Source organism: Hylobates moloch, unplaced genomic scaffold, assembly GCF_009828535.3.
Source record: "Hylobates moloch isolate HMO894 unplaced genomic scaffold, HMol_V3 SCAFFOLD_11, whole genome shotgun sequence".
In the NCBI taxonomy this organism is placed as follows: Eukaryota; Metazoa; Chordata; class Mammalia; order Primates; family Hylobatidae; genus Hylobates; species Hylobates moloch.
In genome coordinates, this window is record NW_026652286.1 from 75,968,462 (window position 1) to 75,987,705 (window position 19,244).

General features: G+C 37.1%; 1 protein-coding gene across 4 annotated transcripts in view; it reads left to right on the forward strand.

Annotated features, from left to right (window-relative positions):
• The window catches only part of DYNC2H1 (dynein cytoplasmic 2 heavy chain 1), a 388,044-nt gene that overhangs the window by 225,800 nt on the left and 143,000 nt on the right, over positions 1–19,244 (forward strand). For all 4 annotated transcript variants that reach the window (XM_032167257.2, XM_032167258.2, XM_058446233.1 and 1 more), the window contains one exon: positions 2,532–2,636. In XM_032167257.2, coding sequence (XP_032023148.1) covers positions 2,532–2,636 — 105 coding nt within the window. The remainder of the gene's footprint in view (positions 1–2,531; positions 2,637–19,244) is intronic.

Sequence of the window (19,244 nt, forward strand, 5' to 3'; positions counted from 1 at the left end):
ATATGGCTTGATTCTCTCAACTTTAGTAAGGCATCCTAAAAACTTTTGAGTACTTACTGAAAGTTGGGTGGCTGATCATAATAATAGGCTGGTATGTAGACAGATCTTGAAGGGAGTGGCCAAAGAAAATTCAAATAAGGTAGGAGTGCTGTGAAAAGCTGAAGTGGGAGAATATGCACTTCATAGTAGGCATGAGTATACTCCCATATATTGAAAAATATGAAAGAAGACAAATATGTAATAAATATGTGTCTTCAGTTTCTGGCTTGTACACTTAAAGCTTGTCTAAATATATAAAAGGAATTTACTTTGTTTTTCACAACAACATTTTGTGTATTTATTTCAGCCAGCTGTAGCTTTTTGCCTTGAGCCATCACGTGAAAGCCTCCTAGAATGTATTCATCTTTTCCAGAAAATAGTAATAAGTGTAGCCGAAAGATTTCAATTCTAATTTATTTTGCCATAAACCTGTATGTGTATAAGTGTGCAAATAATGCTTTATTAGAGCACTATAATTATACAGCTCTTCATGAATTACAAAGGCATATATCTATTCACTTATGTAGTTCTCTCAGTTTTGTGCTATTTCCTTTCATCCGAAGATTTTTCAAGAAAAATCCTTCATTTGGCACATAATTGTCAAAAAATAAAAGTTTAAAAATCACTATTGAATATATTACTTTTATTGACTATCTTACTTATTACGTTAAATATCCTGTTTTATTTCTACTATCTTTAATGTACTCATTCATTCAATAATATGCATTGAACATCTGCTCAGTGATAGTTCTATTCTAGGTATTGTGGATATAGTAATGCACCTGTGGAGTTTACCTTCTAGCAGAAGCTTAGAGTGAATGAATAAATAGAGAATATCACATAATTATTATACATTTAATTCAGATAGTGTACCTCAACAAGTTTTCCAACTCTATTGTTAGAAGCTTACATTGAAAAATACAATTCATACAGAAATGTATACATCATAAGTGCCCAATTCCATGAATTTTCATACATAGACCACATGAGTGTAGCCAGTTCTGGGGTCAAGAAACAGAATATTATTAGCTTCCCAGAAGTTCTCCTTTTGTTCCCTTCTAGTTACTACCTCTCCCACAAAGGGTACATTATACTTACTCTAACAGCCTAGTTTTCTTGTTTTTGTGCTGTTGATATAAATTGTATCACATGGTATATATATATATTTTTATGTACAAGTAAGGGTAAATCAGTCTGAATATGTAACTGCCAATTACTAGTCAGCATATCACTGTATAGTTCTAGATAGAAGACTCTAGCCGATCTAGACAAGAAGATTTCATAGCTATTTTGAAATAAGCAAAGTGTAAAACTCCACAAAGAGTAAATATTTTTAAATTTATAGGATGACTTATGAGAATCACTGTTTAGCTTTCTAATTGAGTTAGATGAAAGACACTGAATGTTTCCCAGGATAACACATGCATACATATATGCAAACATACACTCATGTACATGTACATATACATTTATACGTATATATTGTGATTGAATACCTTGAGGAGGTTTACAAATGCTAAGCTAAAGGATTGGAAGAATTTCAAAGAACAGCATGACTTTCCAAAATGTGACATATTTACAGACCCCGGACTTCCTGGAGTCCAACTGTCTCCTTGGAAATACTTCAGGGTCAGCTGCCAAGGATAAGAAAGGATGAGGGGAAGTCAGAGGCCAAGTCTCCCCATGCCTACTTCAGCAAACATGGTTTAGATGCACGTGCAGTACTTGCCTTAAAATAACTTCTCTTCATGAAAACAAAACAGTTTCCATGTTTAGGCCAAACTGAATAAGTGTTTTTGCCTGCACTTAGTTTTTGATTTAAAGTCATGAGTGATTAACTGTTGAGATGAATGCTCAACAAGCCAAGCTTATTCAATGTGTAGGGTAATTCTTAGGATGAAATGATAGGATTATCAATGCATTTTATCACACCTCACCAGCAAACTGAAGACTAACTGGAATTGCTCTATTATAAAGCAATTTACAAAGCAGTGCTTGCATACTAGTGTGTGTCTACACGTTTACAAGATTTCTCTAAGTTAAAAAGAAACAAAAATAGATTGCTTGAATATATAAATATATATATATGTATATAATTGCTTAATTTAACATAAGCACAACTGCACTCTGCAGATTGGTCTTTGGTAAGTTATAGGAAAAAAATTACAGAGCTTTCCTAAAAACATCTAACATAGTAGCTTACGTATAGTAGGCATAATCACTCAAATATGTTGTAAATAATTCAGAGTCCCTTTGTATGTGGGAGTTAGGATAAGAAAATATAATATCAAATAATCGAAGTGTGAAGAAGTATTAATGGCAGAATACTTCCCATAGATAACTGAGTTAATATCATCCAAAGTGAGATTTATCTAGAAAATAAAAATACAAATAATAATTTAACATTTCAAAGTATTCTTTCTTATTTCAATGATTGTAAGTTCAATCTTTATTTTTTTTAAAAAAACTGTTTTTCACTTCTTTATATTTAGGACTATCGTGCTGTCATTGAGAAACTTCCAGAGGACGACAAACCTGGTTTCTTTGGTCTGCCCGCCAATATCGCTCGCTCATCTCAGCGCATGATCAGTTCTCAGGTAACCTAAAAAGAAGATCTACCTTCAAAAAAAGTTGCTAGTGAGCCTGAAGGAGACAAAATTAAACTTGATTTAGTACCATAGACCCCACAAGCTTTATTTAAACATTTTATTTTATTTTCACAACACATTCCAGTTTTACTTTAAATATACTTTTTAAAATATTTGATTTTCTGATTTTTTTTCTTTTTAAACTTTTATTTTAGATTCAGGGGGAAATGTGCAGGTTTGTTACATGGGTAAATTGTGTGTCATAAGGGTTTGGTGTACAGATTATTTCATCACCTAGGTAATAAGTATAGTGCCCAATAGGTAATTTTTCGATCCTTCCTCTCCTGTCACCCTCCACCCTCAAGTAGGACCTGGTGTCTGTTGTTCCCTTCTTTGTATCCATGTATACTCAGTGTTTAGATCTCACCTATAAGTGAGAACATGTGGTATTTGGTTATCTGTTCCTGTGTTAGTTTGCTTATGAAAATGAGAAATTTATATTCCTTTGAGTATATACCCAATAATGGGATTGCTGGGTCAAATGGTAGTTCTAAGTTCTTTGAGAAATCGCCAAACTATTTTCCACAATGGTTGAACTAATTTGCATTCCCACCAGTGGTGTGTAAGCATTCCCCTTTCTCTGCAACCTTGCCAGCACCTGTTATTTTTTGACTTTTTAATAATAGCCAATCTGATGGGCATGAGATGGTATCTCATTGTGGTTTCGATTTGCATTTCTCTAATGATCACAGTGTCAAATATTTTTTCATATGTTTATTGGCCGTATGTATGTCTTCTTTTGAGAAGCGTCTTCATGTTTTTTGCCCACTTTTTAATGGGCTTGTTTGTTTTTTGCTTGTTAATTTTTTTAAGTTCCTTATAGATTCTGGACATTGGACCTTTGTTGAGTACTTAGTTTGCAAACATTTTCTCCTGTTCTGTAGGTTGTCTGTTTACTCTGTTGATAGTCTCTTTTGTTCTGCAGAAGCTCTTTAGTTAGGTCTCATTTCACAATTTTTGTTTGGGTTGCAACTGCTGTTGGCATCTTTGTCATGAAATTTTTGCCAGGGCCAATGTTCAGAATTGTATTTCCTAGGTTGTCTCCCAGGGTTTTTATAGTTTTAGCTTTTACGTTTAAGTCTTTAATCCATTTTGAGTTGATTTTTGTATATGGTGAAAGGAGTGGGTCTAGTTTCCATCTTCTGCACATGGCTAGCTAGTTAACCCAGCACCATTTATTGAATAGGAAGTTCTTTCCCCACTGGTTGTTTCGTTGACTTGTCAAAGATCGTCAGATTGTTGTAGGTGTGTAGCTTTATTTCTGGCCTCTCTATTCTGTTCTGTTGGTCTATGTGTCTGTTTCTGTAGTTCTCTTTGTGGAGACCTTTCACCTGTATACTGCTGTTAATACTTCTGATTGTATTATGAAATTCTTGTAGTGAATTTTTCCATTCCAGAAGTTCAGTTTGGTTCTTCCTTAAAATGCCTGTTTCATTTTTGAGCTCTTGGATTGATTTACTGGATACCTTGGATTCTTTGGATTGGATTTCAACTTTCTCCTGAATTTTGTTGAGCTTTTTAGCCACATTCTGCATTCTGCGTCATTTCAGACATTTCAGTCTGATTAGGGACCGCTGCTGGTGGCCGGGGGATGGGCGTATAGTGGGCTCCTTTGAAGGTAAGGGGACACTGGCTTTTTGAATTGCCAGAGTTTTTTCTCTGATTCTCATCTGGTGGGGCTGGCGTTCCTTTAACTCTGATGCAAGTTGGGTGCACTCAGTTGGGTTTGGTTTTGGGCGCTTTCAGAGGGCCAAGGCTCTGTACACTGTCTTTGTTTGTGGGTGAATTCTTGCTCTTGGTTTCCGGCATCTATTAGCAGAATAATGTTTAGTGTTGTAGTTTGGGCTGCAGTCCAATAGATGGCGCTTAGGAGTAGTGGCTGGTAAGCTGTTACTCAGCCCTGTGGTTTTTTTATATTTCCTTGTTTTCGCAGGCACGTTCTTGGGAGTGGAGGGAGGGGCGGGTAATAAAACCATCTCACCAGGGACCCGTCCTTGGCTTTGAGTGAGCCTCTTTTGATCATTGGCTCCTTGCCCGGGTTTCTTTTGCTATGTGTTCGGGGTGGTGGGGCTCCCTCTGACAGGCTGCAGCCAGGAGATAGGCAGGCCATATGCTTTCTGGACCATCCCTGTGGAGGGAGGTACGAACTGCCTCTGTGCTGGCCCATAAACCTGCACGTCCCACCCCTCTCAGTGATCTGAGGGTGGGCGCTTCTCCCCAGCTCCAGTGCTGGCCACAGATCTGGGCTCAGTACTCCTGAGCTGCAGACCGCATTCCGGGGACACTGGAACAGCCCTTGGCTTGGGGTCAGACTCCGGCTGCACTGGGGGATCTGAAGTGCCCCTAGGTTACTTGGAAAATACTCAGATAGTGCAGAGCACTCAGGCAGGGCTGTGGAGCTGCGTTGTGCACACGATCCTGCGGGGTGGCTATGGAGGGGCTCGGGAGTGGGAGGGCCTGCAGAACAGATGTGCCCCAATCCTGTGGGGGAAGCCAGCCTGCTGTCTCTCGGCCTGGCAGTCAGCTGATGCTAGAGCCTCTAGGAGGGTGATGGGGACCCCTGGGGGAATGGACACTTATGGCCTTACTCTAGTACAGCTGTCCTGCACACAAAAGCTCCTGAGCTCCACACCAGCTGAAGCACTGTTTCTGCCTAGTCTCCAGGCAGATCCTCCGCCAGCTCACACATCCATGGGGGATGCGCGGTACCCTGAGCTAGGATCCCATAGGTCCAAGGTGAGGGTGAGATGTCCCTCAGTCTCCTCGCTCATCACTTCCTCAGGAGTTGCTTGTGGCCGGGAACAGCCCCGAGCGTTATGTTAAGGCACGCAGGGTTCCAGCTTCCTTCCTCTTCACCCTGAGCATCAGCGTCACTTCTCCACTCTCGGTAGTGTTTTCTTCCCAAAGATCTGCCCAAATTTTGTTGGATTACTTGATAATTTGGTATCTCTCAGTGGGAATGGTTCTTCCTGGCTGCATCTAGTCAGCCATCTTGTCCAGCCCTCTCTATTTTAATGTTTAAACTCAAGTTCTACCCAAATACATACGTTTGTGTGTGTATAATACATATATTTGAATACTCGCATAAAATTTTACAATACTTAAGCAAATAAGGTTAATATAATTAAAAGGTTATTAAAAGAATAAAAGGTTATTTCATAGACTCCAATAAAGGATTTGCTTTGGGAACCTTACCAATAGAAGTTCAAGAGGCTTCTCTTGAAAGTTGTATTATTAACAGAACATGGCTTCTGCAACTGCTAGTCTCAGTATCATTCAGGTTCTAGGGGAATCTCATTTAGCATAGTTTGGATCAATTATCTAATGAAGGTAATAGGGTAAGATAGAGCAGATACAGCCTTAGAGACTTAGAGATACAGGAGAAGAAATACAGAATGTTCAGCATCTTCATCTTACAGGGAGGCCAAGCAAAGCAGCAACCTATATACAGAACTTATTTTGCTCCTGGACCATTGACAAGAGCCAAGGGTGTGAGGGTCATCTTGGTACTGGGAAGCTGTAACCTTAGTTTCCCACCAATCTCCTATTTCATGTTAGCTACAAAAGTCCAGTGCTTGTATACCAACACATAGCTCCCCAGGCTAAGTGGAGTCCCAAGGAACAGGGGTTTCATGACAAACGAGGCAGATAAAACACTCCACGCTTATCTTAACTACGTAGTTTCTAAGGAAATAGTTTGAGAAGATAGATGCCAATGTTATTTCCCCAGACTGTCCTGATTCAACCCAGACTTCATTTTACTTTTTACTCACTCAAATATACCAAAAAATTATCCCAAATTTATCATAATATGATCTAATTTCTACTAGTTTGTCTTGCCTTAGTATTCCAATTTTTATGAATACTTTTGGGATGAAACGAAGATAGCATTCTTCCTAAGGTTTTTTGGTAACACATATTTTCTTATTTGTATTTTAACTGTCAGTTTGTTTCACTAAATTTACTTGAGTACTTATTTTTTTATTACCATTTTCTACTTAAAAGGGTTCCGCAGTGTTTCAATTATTGTAACATTTTATTTTTCGAACTATAAACATGTATATGCAACTGAACTAATAGAATTTATATAGAGATTTTTTTCATTCCAAGCCACATTTAAATGCCCTTATTTGAAAGTAAATATTCAGATACTACAAAGTTTGATTCGACACCATGCCTATTAATGTATTTGACAAAAAGTAGATTAGAAAACATTATTTATCATGCACAAATTCAGGGATATAAGAACTGATATTGCGTCAGGTATTTGATGATTTAGGCTTTTAAGGACAGGCTAATGCCAAAGTTGTATAACCAATTTTCTACAAATATGAAGGCCAAAAATGAGTACATACTTTCAAGGCAATGACCACAAGTTGTATCTATGTACTGCAAATTGTTGATTATACTTATGTCCAGGTGCTGTGTGTCAGTAATTAGCAGTTTTTTTCTTTTTGTAACCTGCTGCGGTATACACACCACATGGCATTCTCAACCACATCAGCTAATACACTCTTTTCCTCAACTTTTCCAGTGTTATAATTCCTGTAGGGATGTTACATTAACCAAAATGTGAAAGTCAAAAGCAAGAGACTTTGGGTTTTGTTTTTGATGGTGAGGAGGGGGAGAGATAAATTTGATATATTAGTTTGAATTGCCCATGCAATAATGTTTATTTGAGTTGCCATAAAATATCTATTTGGAAATGTCTAGTAGGAACATAGACTAAATAAACGTAGGACAGCCTTCAGATGTAGATATAATAAAAAAGATTTGACAAAAAAGCAGTACATCTGTAAGAGAGGAAGCTGTGGGAATTAGAGATTGATTACTAGGGAGGATGAAGCAGAAAAGAAAGATGCCTTGAAGGTAGAATCCTGGGAAATATCTATGATTAACACATACTTGGAGATGGGAAAATCTTTGAAAGAATTTTAGCAAGAGTGACTGCATTCAGAAAACAAGACAAGCAGAAGAGCTTTAAAAGAGAGTCTTCAGGTGATGGGAGAGAGTGATGCTCGTTGTTCAGGGAGTGGAAGAGGAGGGCTAAGTTATAAAGAATTGGGCATTATTCAGTATTTCAAAATCTTTTCTAGAATCATCTCTGTAGAATGTTGGAAGATAGAAATCTAATTGCAATAGTTTGGGAGGGAAAGTCGGTGAAAAAGTGATGCAAATGAATATAGGTGATAAATTTAGGAAGTTTGGCACTGACCAGAACCTCTGTCTCTGCCAATAAAAGTTAAAGGCAAAATGTAAGTAATCTAATGTGAATTCAAGATTCAGGGAGAAATTGTTATTACTGATGTTGGAAGAAACTGAAGCATGTTTTTTTCCGTATTCTTTTACACGATTCTGAGTTATTCAAGGGTAGAGCATGTATTTTTCTTTTTCTTTTTCTTTTCCTTTTCTTGTTTTTTGTTGGGGGGTGGTGTGCCAGTACCTGTTTACTGAGTGTACCCTTAGTATCCTTAGTACTTTCTATTAATGAATATTGCTTTTGTTTTAAAGATGTATTTTACATTTAAAGCAACTATAAATATCGTTTGAGTTGATTCAAAGAATATCTTAAAATATTTTTGCTGTTAGCATTTTTGGCTATAGGCGTTTCAGTATTTCTTTATATCTTTTCTAGAATTACTCTTGCCACTGCTTTTGCTTATTTAAATTCTTCATTCAATACCCAGTCCAAAGCTTATCCTCTCCTGAGGTATTTGTATTGATCCTCTGGTATTTTTTACTTTTATTTATCTCAGCTATCCAACATTATTTGCGTCTAATATAATATTAGAATAGGTTTTGGAATGTAAAGGCGAATAAAAATAGTCCGTGTTTTGAAGGAATTCAGTTTAGTGGGGAGAGAAATGTGTAGAAAAATTCCCACTGCCACATAAATGGTAACATAGAAAGATGTATTCTACTAAGTATGTATCTTGTGAATTTATATCTGAATAAATATATGTACTTTTCATTTCATTGCTGAAGAAAAACTTCTTGCATGAATTAGATCATTTGTGTTATGTTTGTATGAATTTGTGCAATCAAGACAGTTTGACTAAATGAGAAACACTTTAAAATTAAGCTAAATTAAGTTCTTCTGAAGAAATCTTTAAAGCAGAAATTATACTTCTCTTATAACTTCAGACTTAGTAATGTTTGAAATTTTGCTTCTTTTAAATTAAAAAAGTAATTGTAGTTTCTACAGCTTTTTGTTTGGTTAAAACAGACTTTTGTTTCAGAAAATGAAAACTAAACAATAAATTTTTTAAATAACTAAAGCTCTAACCTATTTTCATTAATATATATCTTTATTTACCCAGATAGGACAATATCTTCTATGTGTTATGTATATTAACTTTTGTCTCCCCAGATAAATAAAACAGTTAAAATAGCACTTAGTAAATAGTAGGTCCCTTTATGACAATGCTATTCTCTTCATCTCCTTTATGTCCCTCCTCCTCTTGTACCAAAACTGGCCGGTCACAGTACTTTTATCTTTCTAATTAAGCAGCATGTGGCACCAGCAGAGTCAGACACCGAGACAAAAACTATACTTCTTTCACTGGATTTCATACATTGGAATATTAGTAGTCTTTACTTGCTGGTGATCATACTTGGAGTGAAAGAAGGAAGGCAGTTGTAGTCAATAATAAGTAAACCTCAGTGATGTAGAGAGCTTGAAAGAGCATTGTTTCTACTCTTTTGACAATAGAAGCCAGACAAACTGCAAATTTATAACTTTCTTTGAACCTCTCAGAGATGAAATTGCAGGGCAAAAACTATGAAATCTAAGGAGATGCAGTTGCCTAAAAAGAAGTGACACAACACAAACATTTGCTTACCTGGGACATATGCACCTAGGCACTGTTAAGAATTCAGTTAGAATTCTTAACAGTTAATAGTTAATAAATAGTTAAAAAATAAATTCTTAATAGTTAATAAATTGGTCAAGGCCAAGTGTAGGCTGCTAGCCTGTGAGGGCAACTGATATAGCTGTTCTTACCTCCTTACAGGCTTTTTCTCCATGGCCTCTTACCTGATGAGAGTACTCAGGAGCTTTTTTTGTGACAGAAACCTAGGGGAGAGAAACACAGCTATTTTGTGGGGAGGGGTCCATAAAACTCTGCCCCTACCCTAAATAAAAGGAATCTGTAGACCCCTCCTTAAATAAAAGTTATCTTCAGAGGAATTTGAAACCTGCACTGCAAAAATCACCCTCAAATCCAGCCCAACTCCTCATTTAACACAAATCCCTAAAGGCCTATCAGAAAGAAAGTTACATGCATTTGTAAGCTTTAAAACTTCCTTAGTCTTTACTGCTCTAGACAAAATGTTCAGCTTTCAAGAAAACATTACAAAGTATATGAAAATGCAAGAAAAGATACCACTCCAAGAGACAGAACAGTCCAGAGAACCAGAATAAGATAAGACACAGATGTTGGAACTACCTAACAGAAAATTTAAAATAGTTACAATTTTTATGTTAAAAGTTCTGATGAGGCCAGGCGCAGTGGCTCACGCCTGTAATCCCAGCACTTTGGGAGGCTGAGATGGGCAGGAGATCGAGACCATCCTGGCTAACACGGTGAAACCTGGCTCTACTAAGAATACAAAAAATTAGCCAGACGTGGTGGTACGTGCCTGTAGTCACAGCTACTCGGGAGGATGAGGCAGGAGAATTGCTTGAACCCGGGTGGCGGAGCTTGCAGTGAGCCGAGATTGTGCCGTTGCACTCCAGCCTGGGTGACAGAGTGAGACTCCATCTCAAAAAAAAAAAAAAAAAAAAAAAGTTCTGATGAAAAAGCATAACATGCAAGATTAGATGTTTAATTTTAGCAGAGATGTGGAAACTATAAGAACTAATAACACGAAAGTGCTAGAAATAAAAAGCAAATTAACAGAGATGAAGACTGTCTTCAACAAGTTTATAGACTTGATATAACCAAGGAAAGAATCAGTGAAATTGAAGATAGAGCAATAGGAGTTACCCAAACTGAAACATAAGGAGAAAAAAAGTGGAAAAAAAAAAAATAGAACAAAGCATCCAGGAATTGTGAGACAAAATCAGACAATCTAACCATTGTATAATTAGTACTCACAAATCCACAAAGCTTAAAGGACACCATGCTGGATAAATTTCCACCACCTCACCCTCTCTTAAAAAACACACACACATAGGCATAACATATTAAAACTGAAAAAGACTGCAATACTGAAGCTAGCAGCAGGTTAGAGAAAGTATTGTGGGGGAAACACACACCACATACAAACAAACAAATATTAGAGCAGCTTTTTCCTCAGAAGCCATTCAAGTCAGAAGCTAATGGAATCGTGGTAACTTTAAAGTGCTGAATGAAAAAACTGGAAACCACAAATTCTAACTCAGCAAAATACCTTTCAATATGAAGTCAAGTCTTTCTTGGCTGGGCACAGTGGCTCACGCCTGCAATTCCAGCACTTTGGGAGGGCAAGGCGGGCAGATCACTTGAGGTCAGGAGTTCGAGACCACCCTGGCCAACATGGTGAAACTCCGTTTCTACCAAAAATATAAAACATTAGCCGGGTGTGGTGGCACATGCCTGTAATCACAGCTGCTCAGGAGGCTGAGGCAGGAGAATCACTTGAACCTGGTAGGCAGAGGTTGCAGTGAGCCAAGATCATGCCACTGTACTCCAGCACAGGCGACAGAGCGAGACTCCAACTCAAAAAAAAAAAAAAAATCTTTCTTAAATAAAACAGAATTTATTGCCAGCAGACTTACTCTATAAGATTCTTACAGGAAGTTCTTCAAATAGAAGAGCTATAATGACATATTAACACACATTTGAATGTTTACAAGCCAAATAACTTTCTGTTTATAATTTTGATACATAGCAATCATAAAAGTATTTCCGTATTTTTGAATTCCAAGTTGAATTGTTATAAAATTGTGTGTGTAAAAAAAGTAGAATTATTATAAGTTTTATGTGTTTTTTGTTTGTTTGTTTGTTTGTTTTTTGAGACGGAGTCTCACTCTGTTGCCCAGGCCAGAGTGCAGTGGCGCAATCTCAGCTCACTGCAAGCTTCGCCTCCTGGGTTCATGCCATTCTCCTGCCTCAGCCTCCCGAGTAGCTGGGACTACAGGTACCCACCACTTCACCAGGCTAACTTTTTGTATTTTTAGTAGAGACGGTGTTTCACCGTGTTAGCCAGGATGGTCTTGATCTCCTGACCTTGTGATCCGCCCACCTCAGCCTCCTTATGTGTTTTTAAAAAGGAGGTTTCTGAAAACCTTAACTGTGTCATTGAAACTCAGTTCTACTATACTGGCCTTCCCAACAGGAAAGCCTATATTCATGGGAGGGAGTGCATGCATGGTTGTGGATATGGGTGCACATGACTATTTTTTAATTGGATATGGATTTGGTGGATTTTACCAATAAGTTGTTTCTAAGGATATATTTTAATTCTAATGTATCTTATCTGTCAAAAATCCAATAAATAGAAGAAAGTTAATAGAAAATTTTATCATAATCATTTAAGGACCATAGAAAATTTAATGTAGAAATTTCTTTTTCTCTTTTAGTGGAAATTAGATGTTGAAAACATCTGTAATAAGTTCAACTCTAGGTTTCTTTTATTCAGTAATATCATGGTTTTATTTAGCTGTTTTATCTCTTTCTTTTAAATTCTTATTTTTCCTTTAAATGTTTGCATTTGTTAATAACGATTCAGTGATGGCACATTCTCTAGGCTAAGAACACTTGCAACATGTTGCCTGGAAAGAAATGGTGTAAAATTTGTTATTTTTGGACAAAAGTCAGAAAAATATGGGCCAACTTTACCTTTGAAAATATCCTTACTAATTTAATGATTTGAATGAAATCAAGATACAATAAAATCTTAATTTAAAATTTTTCCATCTCTGTTAATTCCTGAGGCAAACACAATAATCTATTCTAGTCTCTTCACCAGGTAGCTGGGTGGCTAGTAAAACATTGAGGATTCTACTGGTAAAGAAAAAAAGCAAGCAAGGATGGTGGGGTAAATTTAGGTATTTCTGGCACAGATAGGGTAGAACAGAATTTGGCTACAAGGAATATCTATTGTAAATCAATTATAAATTATAAATCAATTGGAAATTGGATAAATCAGTTTGCAAATTATAAATATCAAATGTAAAATTTGGTTTTCATTCTAACAATTCCATGTAATGAAGTTTTTTTAATTACAAAAACCATTTTTAGTTACCAAAAACAGTTTTAGTTGGCATTTTATTACTTTTTAAAATAAATTCAAAGTTCAGTATCAGTATCTAATATGTAACATCAATATAAATAGCCTATAAATACGTGTCTTAAATTTGAAGATTCTGATGTACTCCAGCAATGGAACACATTAAGTACCCAAGAAATGTCCATTTAAATTTGCAAATGTTCTGGTAAGCAAATTTCTTTATAATTAAGGTAGAGAGGATTTTTGTTTCATGGTAGAATTGGTTGCTTGTAGAACAAAGACCACAGTAGACTACTACAGTATGATAGTTTTGCAGAATATAAAGATTGCTGTGAAATAATCTTTCCACATGCTGCAGAGAGAAGGGTATTTTCTAGTAATCTTCTCTGCAACTTTCAGCTGTAAAATGAACCTTTTTAAACAAACAAACAAAAAACACCAGAGAAACCAAATGTTCCTTAATTATTCACCTTGAAGAATTTGGAATTATTTCTTCAGTTTAGCAAAATATATTGCCCATAATTACCATATGTATTAGGGCTTTCATGGATTAAAATACCATCTTTGGAAAATGACTTCAAGAGGTATTTTTCAATGTCCCTTATTTTGTCATGGCATTTCTTTGATTTAGCATCCCATAATGCATTTTAAAAGCATCTATCAGCATTTTAAAATTTGTTTCTGTAGGTCAGTGTTGACATTTCCCTTTGAAAAAAAAGAAGAAATGAGGGAATGGGAGGAATAGGCAACATGCAAGTTGATAGACTGATAAACATATATTTCCAACCTCTTCGATGACTATACAGTTATTGGTCCCTTAAGTTTTTACATAACAGAGCTGCCTGCCCTGGTTTATGTGGAATGTTTCAATCAGAAGCTTCTACTAGTTTCAAAAGTAGAAATATGGAAAAGTTAGAAGCTGTTAGAAATTTCTGATCTAGGAATGAAGGAGAAAAATAGGATGTTTGGTGGGAAAAAAACATAGCTTCTGGCCATGAGATTAGCAGAGAGGAGAAAAATATGCTTTTGAGAAATGTTTTTTTAAATGGGAACCTGTACAAGGAATCTCTTTAAGTCTAAGTACAGTGATACAATTTTTATATTGCTAGAATTATATGAAATACCGTTACTAACCCAGCCATCATTTATTACAAACCAAACTATGCCAGATAGCTTCACTTAAATCTCTTTTAAAACTGTGATTTTATCTTTTCCCACATACAGTTCATTAGTTTTTAGTGTATATGTGGTGTTATCCTTTTAACCTGTGTTTATGATGATGATAATGATGATGATAATGATTTTTATACTTCTTGTGCTCCCTGTAATAGGTTTTGTGGTAAACATTTTATGTGAATTATCTCACTTAACTCTCAGAATAAGAGAGGTTAGCGTTGAAATTCATTCTATGCTTGAGGTTATTGAGGCCCAGGGAGGTTTTTATTTTTCCCAAGATCACATCTTTAGAAAGTTACTAAACTAGAACTTAAATGTGTTACTGAATAGTGGTTCATGCCTGTATGACACACTCACAGAGCAAGGGTAAATAACTTGTGTTATGAGATTCAGTCGCTTTTCTCCAAAAAGGTTTCACTTACCACATAACCTTTTTATATGGGGAGAGAAAAAAGATATCTTGCCAGGCAAAAGTAATTGGCAAAATATTCTTCTCTTGTTTTGTATTTTTTATGGCTACTTAGTAGTTGTACATATTTATGGGGTACGTATAATATTTGTTAAAAGCATACACCGTGTAATGATCAAATCAGGGGAATTGCAATATCTGTCACCTCAAGCATTTGTCACTTTTTTGCATTGAAAACATTCCAGATCCACTTCTCTAGTTATTTTGAAATATACAATAAATTACTATTAACTATAGTTTCCCTGTTGTGCCACCAAACACTAGGTCTTATTACTACTATCTAACTGTATTTTTGTACCCATTAGCCAACCCCTTTTTATCCTACCCTCCCTCTCAACCCCTATACACACCCTTCCCATCCTCTGGTAACTGTTATTCTACTCTCCTACCTCCATGAGATCAACTTTTTTAGCTCCCACGTATGAGTGAGAACATGCAGTATTTGTCTTTCTGTACCTGGCTTATTTCACTTAATATAATGCCTTCCAGTACTATCCATGTTGTTGCAAGTGACAAGATTTTATTCTTTGTCATGGTGAAATAATACTCCATTTGTTTATGTGTACCATATTTTTTCTTTATTCCATTCATCTGTTGATGGGCACTTAGCTCAATTCCATATCTTGACTATTGTGAATAGTGCCGTAATAAACACTGGAGTACAGCTACCTTTCCAATATACTGATTTCCTTTCTTTTGGGTATATACCCAGCAGTGAGATTGCTGGTAATAAACACAGGAGTGCAGATACCTTTCCAATATACTGATTTCCTTTTTTTGGATATATACCCAGATTGCTGGACTGTTGGGAACAGGCCCCCAAATCTGGCCATAAACTGGCCCCAAAACTGGCCATAAACAAAATCTCTGCAGCACTGTGACATGTTCGTGATGGCCATGATGCCCACGCTGAAGGTCGTGGGTTTACCAGAATGAGGGCAAGGAACACCTGGCCCACCCAGGACAGGAAAACAGCTTAAAGGCATTCCTAAGCCACAAACAATAGCGTGAGGGATCTATGCCTTAGGGACATGTTTCTGCTGCAGTTAACTAGCCAGAGCCTATCCCTTTATTTTGGCCCATCCCATTGTTCCCCTCAGAATACTTTTAGTTAATCTGTAATCTATAGAAACAATGCTTATCACTGGCTTGCTGTCAATAAATATGTGGGTAAATCTCTGTTCGAGGCTGTCAGCTCTGAAGGCTGTGAGACCCCCGATTTCCTACTCCACATGCTATATTTCTGTGTGTGTGTGTCTTTAATTCCTCTAGCGCAGCTGGGTTAGGGTCTCCATGATCAAGCTGGTCTTGGCACTGGACAATATAGTGTTTCTATTTTTGGTTTTTTGAGGAACATCCATACTGTTCTCCATAGTAGCTTACTAATTTACCTTCCAACTGTGTATGAATATTCTCCTTTCTCCACATCCTCCCCAGCATCCATTATTTTTTGTCTCTTTGATAAAAGCTATTTTCACTGGGGTGAGATGATTTCTCACTGTGGTTTTGATTTCCATTTCTCTGATGAGTAGTGATGTTGAGGATTGTTTTCTATACCCGTTGGTCATTTGCATGTCTTCTATTGAGAAATGTCTGTTAAGATCTTTTGCCTGTTTTTTAATCCAATTATTTGTTACTTTGCTATTGAATTGTTTGAATTGCTTATATATTCTTGTTATTAATCTCTTGTCAGTTGAATAGTGTGCGTATATTTTCTCCTGCTCTTCAGATTGTCTCTTTGTTGATTGTTTTCTTTGCTGTGCAGAAGATTTTTAGCTTGACATGATCCCATTTGTCCATTTTTGCTTTGGTTTCTTGTGCTTTTGAAGTCTTATTTAAGAAATCTTTGTCCAGATTAGTGTCCTGAAGCATTTCCCCAATGTTTTCTTCTAGTAGTTTCACAGTTTCAGGTATTATATTTAAGTCTTTAATCCATTTTTATTTTTGTATATGTTGAGAGACAGCTGTCTAGTTTAATTCTTCTGCATAAGGATATCCAGTTTTCCCAGCACCATTTGTAGACGACACTATTTTTCCTCAGTGTTTGTTCTTGGCCCTTATTGAAGCTGAATTGGTTGTAAATGTGTGGATTTATAGCTGGGTTCCTTGTTCTCTTTCATTGCTCTGTGTGTCTGTTTTTATGCCCCTACCATGCTATTTTGGTTACTATAGGTTTCTAGTATAATTTGGAGTCAGGAAGTATGATTCCTCTAGTTTTGTTCTTTTTGCTCATGATTGCTTTAGGTATTCTGGATCTTTTGTGGTTCCATATAAATGTTAGGATTTTTTTTTCTATTTCTGTGAAGAATGTCATTGATATTTTGGTAGGGATTGCACTGAATGTGGGCGATATGGTCATTTTTACAATATTAATTCTTTAAAGCCATGAACATAGAATATCTTTCCATGTTTTTGTGTACTCTTCAATTTCTCTGTGTATTTTCATATAGCCTCTTTTCAAGCTCACCAGTTCTTCTGCTTGATCAGTTCTGCTGTTGAGACACTGATGTATTTTTCAGTTTGTCAATTGAATTTTTTAGCCAGGAATTCTGTTTTATTTATTTTAAAAATTATTTGAATCTCTTTCTTCAAGTTGTCTGATAGAATTCCTTCTCTGTGTTATCTTGAAGTTTGTTGAGCTTCATGAAGACAGCTGTCTTGAATTTCCTATCTGAGGTCACATGTCTTCATCACTCCAGGATTGGTCACTGGTGCCGTATTTAGTCTGTTTGATGAGGTCATGTTTTCCTAGTTGTTCTTGATGCTTATGGACATTCATCATTGTCTGGGCATTGAAGTGTTAGATATTTATTTCTGTCTTTGTGTTATGGCCTTGTTTGTACCTGTCCTTCTTGAGTGGGCTTTGAAGATTTCAAATATAATTGAGTGTTGTTACCAAAGCCTGTAGCTACTACAGCCATTTTAGCATTACCAGGTGCCCTAACCCAGGTATGCTGTGACTCCTACAGACCCCTAGATACATAGCCTTGGTGGACTTGGGCAAGGTAAGGCAGAATTCCCTGAGTTCCCAGGCAGAGTCTCTTGCTCTTCCCACTCTTTCCCCCAAGTGGAAGGGGTCTTTATGCTTGGCTGCCTTGAGTTGGGGGAGGGGTGATATCTGCACTCCTGTGGTTGGCACAGTTGACTGCATTAGAACACCATGAAAGCCTGAGGCCTCCCAGATCAGTGCAGCTTCCACCAGGGGTCACCCAAGGCCCATGGTCACCACCATGTGGCTGCTGCTGATGTTTATTCAAGGCTGGAGGCCACATATCAAGTGGTAAGTTCTGCTGGGAGTCAGTTTATCCCACCAGGGTTGTAGATTCCCTTCTGGTCCTGGGTGGGTCAAGAAACACCATTCAAGAGCAAAGACCTGCAATTGAAGGCTTTAGGATTCTACTTGTTTTTGGGCTTTTGGGTTTTACTGTGGCTGAGCTTGTATTCAGTTGCAAGACAAAGTCTTCTGTATTCTTTCCTCTCTTTCCCACAAGTGGAAGGAGTCTCTGCACTGCGTTGCCTGGAGTTGGGGGAGAGGTGATGCATATACTCCTGGCATCGCTGGAGCCAGCATCGTGCCGGATTGCACTCCAAGCCCAGTCTCTGATGCCAGTGCAGCACTGGGGCTTGCCCAAGTACTATAGTTGCTGTGGCCCAACTGCCACTCAAATTTATTAGAGGCCCAGGCCACTTTATTCCACAGATGTTGAAGTAGGCAGAGACTTGGCTTTCTCCTCCTGGTGATGGATGCTTTCCCTCTGGCCCAGGGATGGTCTGTATGCCCCCTCTGTGAGCACTGGCAGAATTCTGCCCAGTATTGTGTTCCACTGTGATAGGGCAGCACTGAGTTCCAGTGCAGTATGCCACACTCACTTCACTCTCCCTCTTCCAAACACATAGATTGTCAGTGCTATGCCGCCTGGGTTTGGGGGAGGAATGTTGTAGGTAATGCAAGTTTACCTAGGTTATCCTTCCTACCCTTTTAAATGCCTCTCCCTTTATTATTATGTTAAAGTTAGATACTGTGATTGCACACCTGATTTTTTTGTTTTTATAATAGTGTCTTCTTGTGTTGATAGTTGTTTAATTTGGTGTTCCTGCATGAGGATGATTGCCGGAGGGTTCTATTTGGTCGTCTTGCTTTGCTGTTGTCTAAAGTCAAATCTTAATTACAAATATGTATTTTTTTTTTTTTTGCATTCTGCAGATACGGAAGCCTGAATGATAGATAAATATATTAATAAAATATTTGCAAAATTAAGAAAATTTGACATTTCGACATTAAGAAAATCTTGACATTAAAATCAATATTATACAGTTGCGTCATCTGCCTATGAAGCCTTATCTTTAGCTTCTATCCTCAGTAATTCTTCACAGCAGTTAACTTTCTTTATTGCTAGACCAAAGTATTTATGTGCAAGGAAAATATTAGGTAAAAATAATTAGTTAATTTGGTATTGAATGAAGTTGTTCATTTCTTCAGTATTATTCAAAGTCCTGTCACATTTTATGGTAAATATTGATTAAAAGACTCAGTAGAATTTGTGTTCATTGTCATCTTAATACCTTGGTACCTGGATATCTGAAACTCATGGTAGTATATTAAACTCTTGGATTCTGAGGCTGTGTTTTAATACAGCTTTCGTAACTACTATCTGGCCAGCAGTTTCAAAATGTAATAGCTGCACTGGCCATTGATG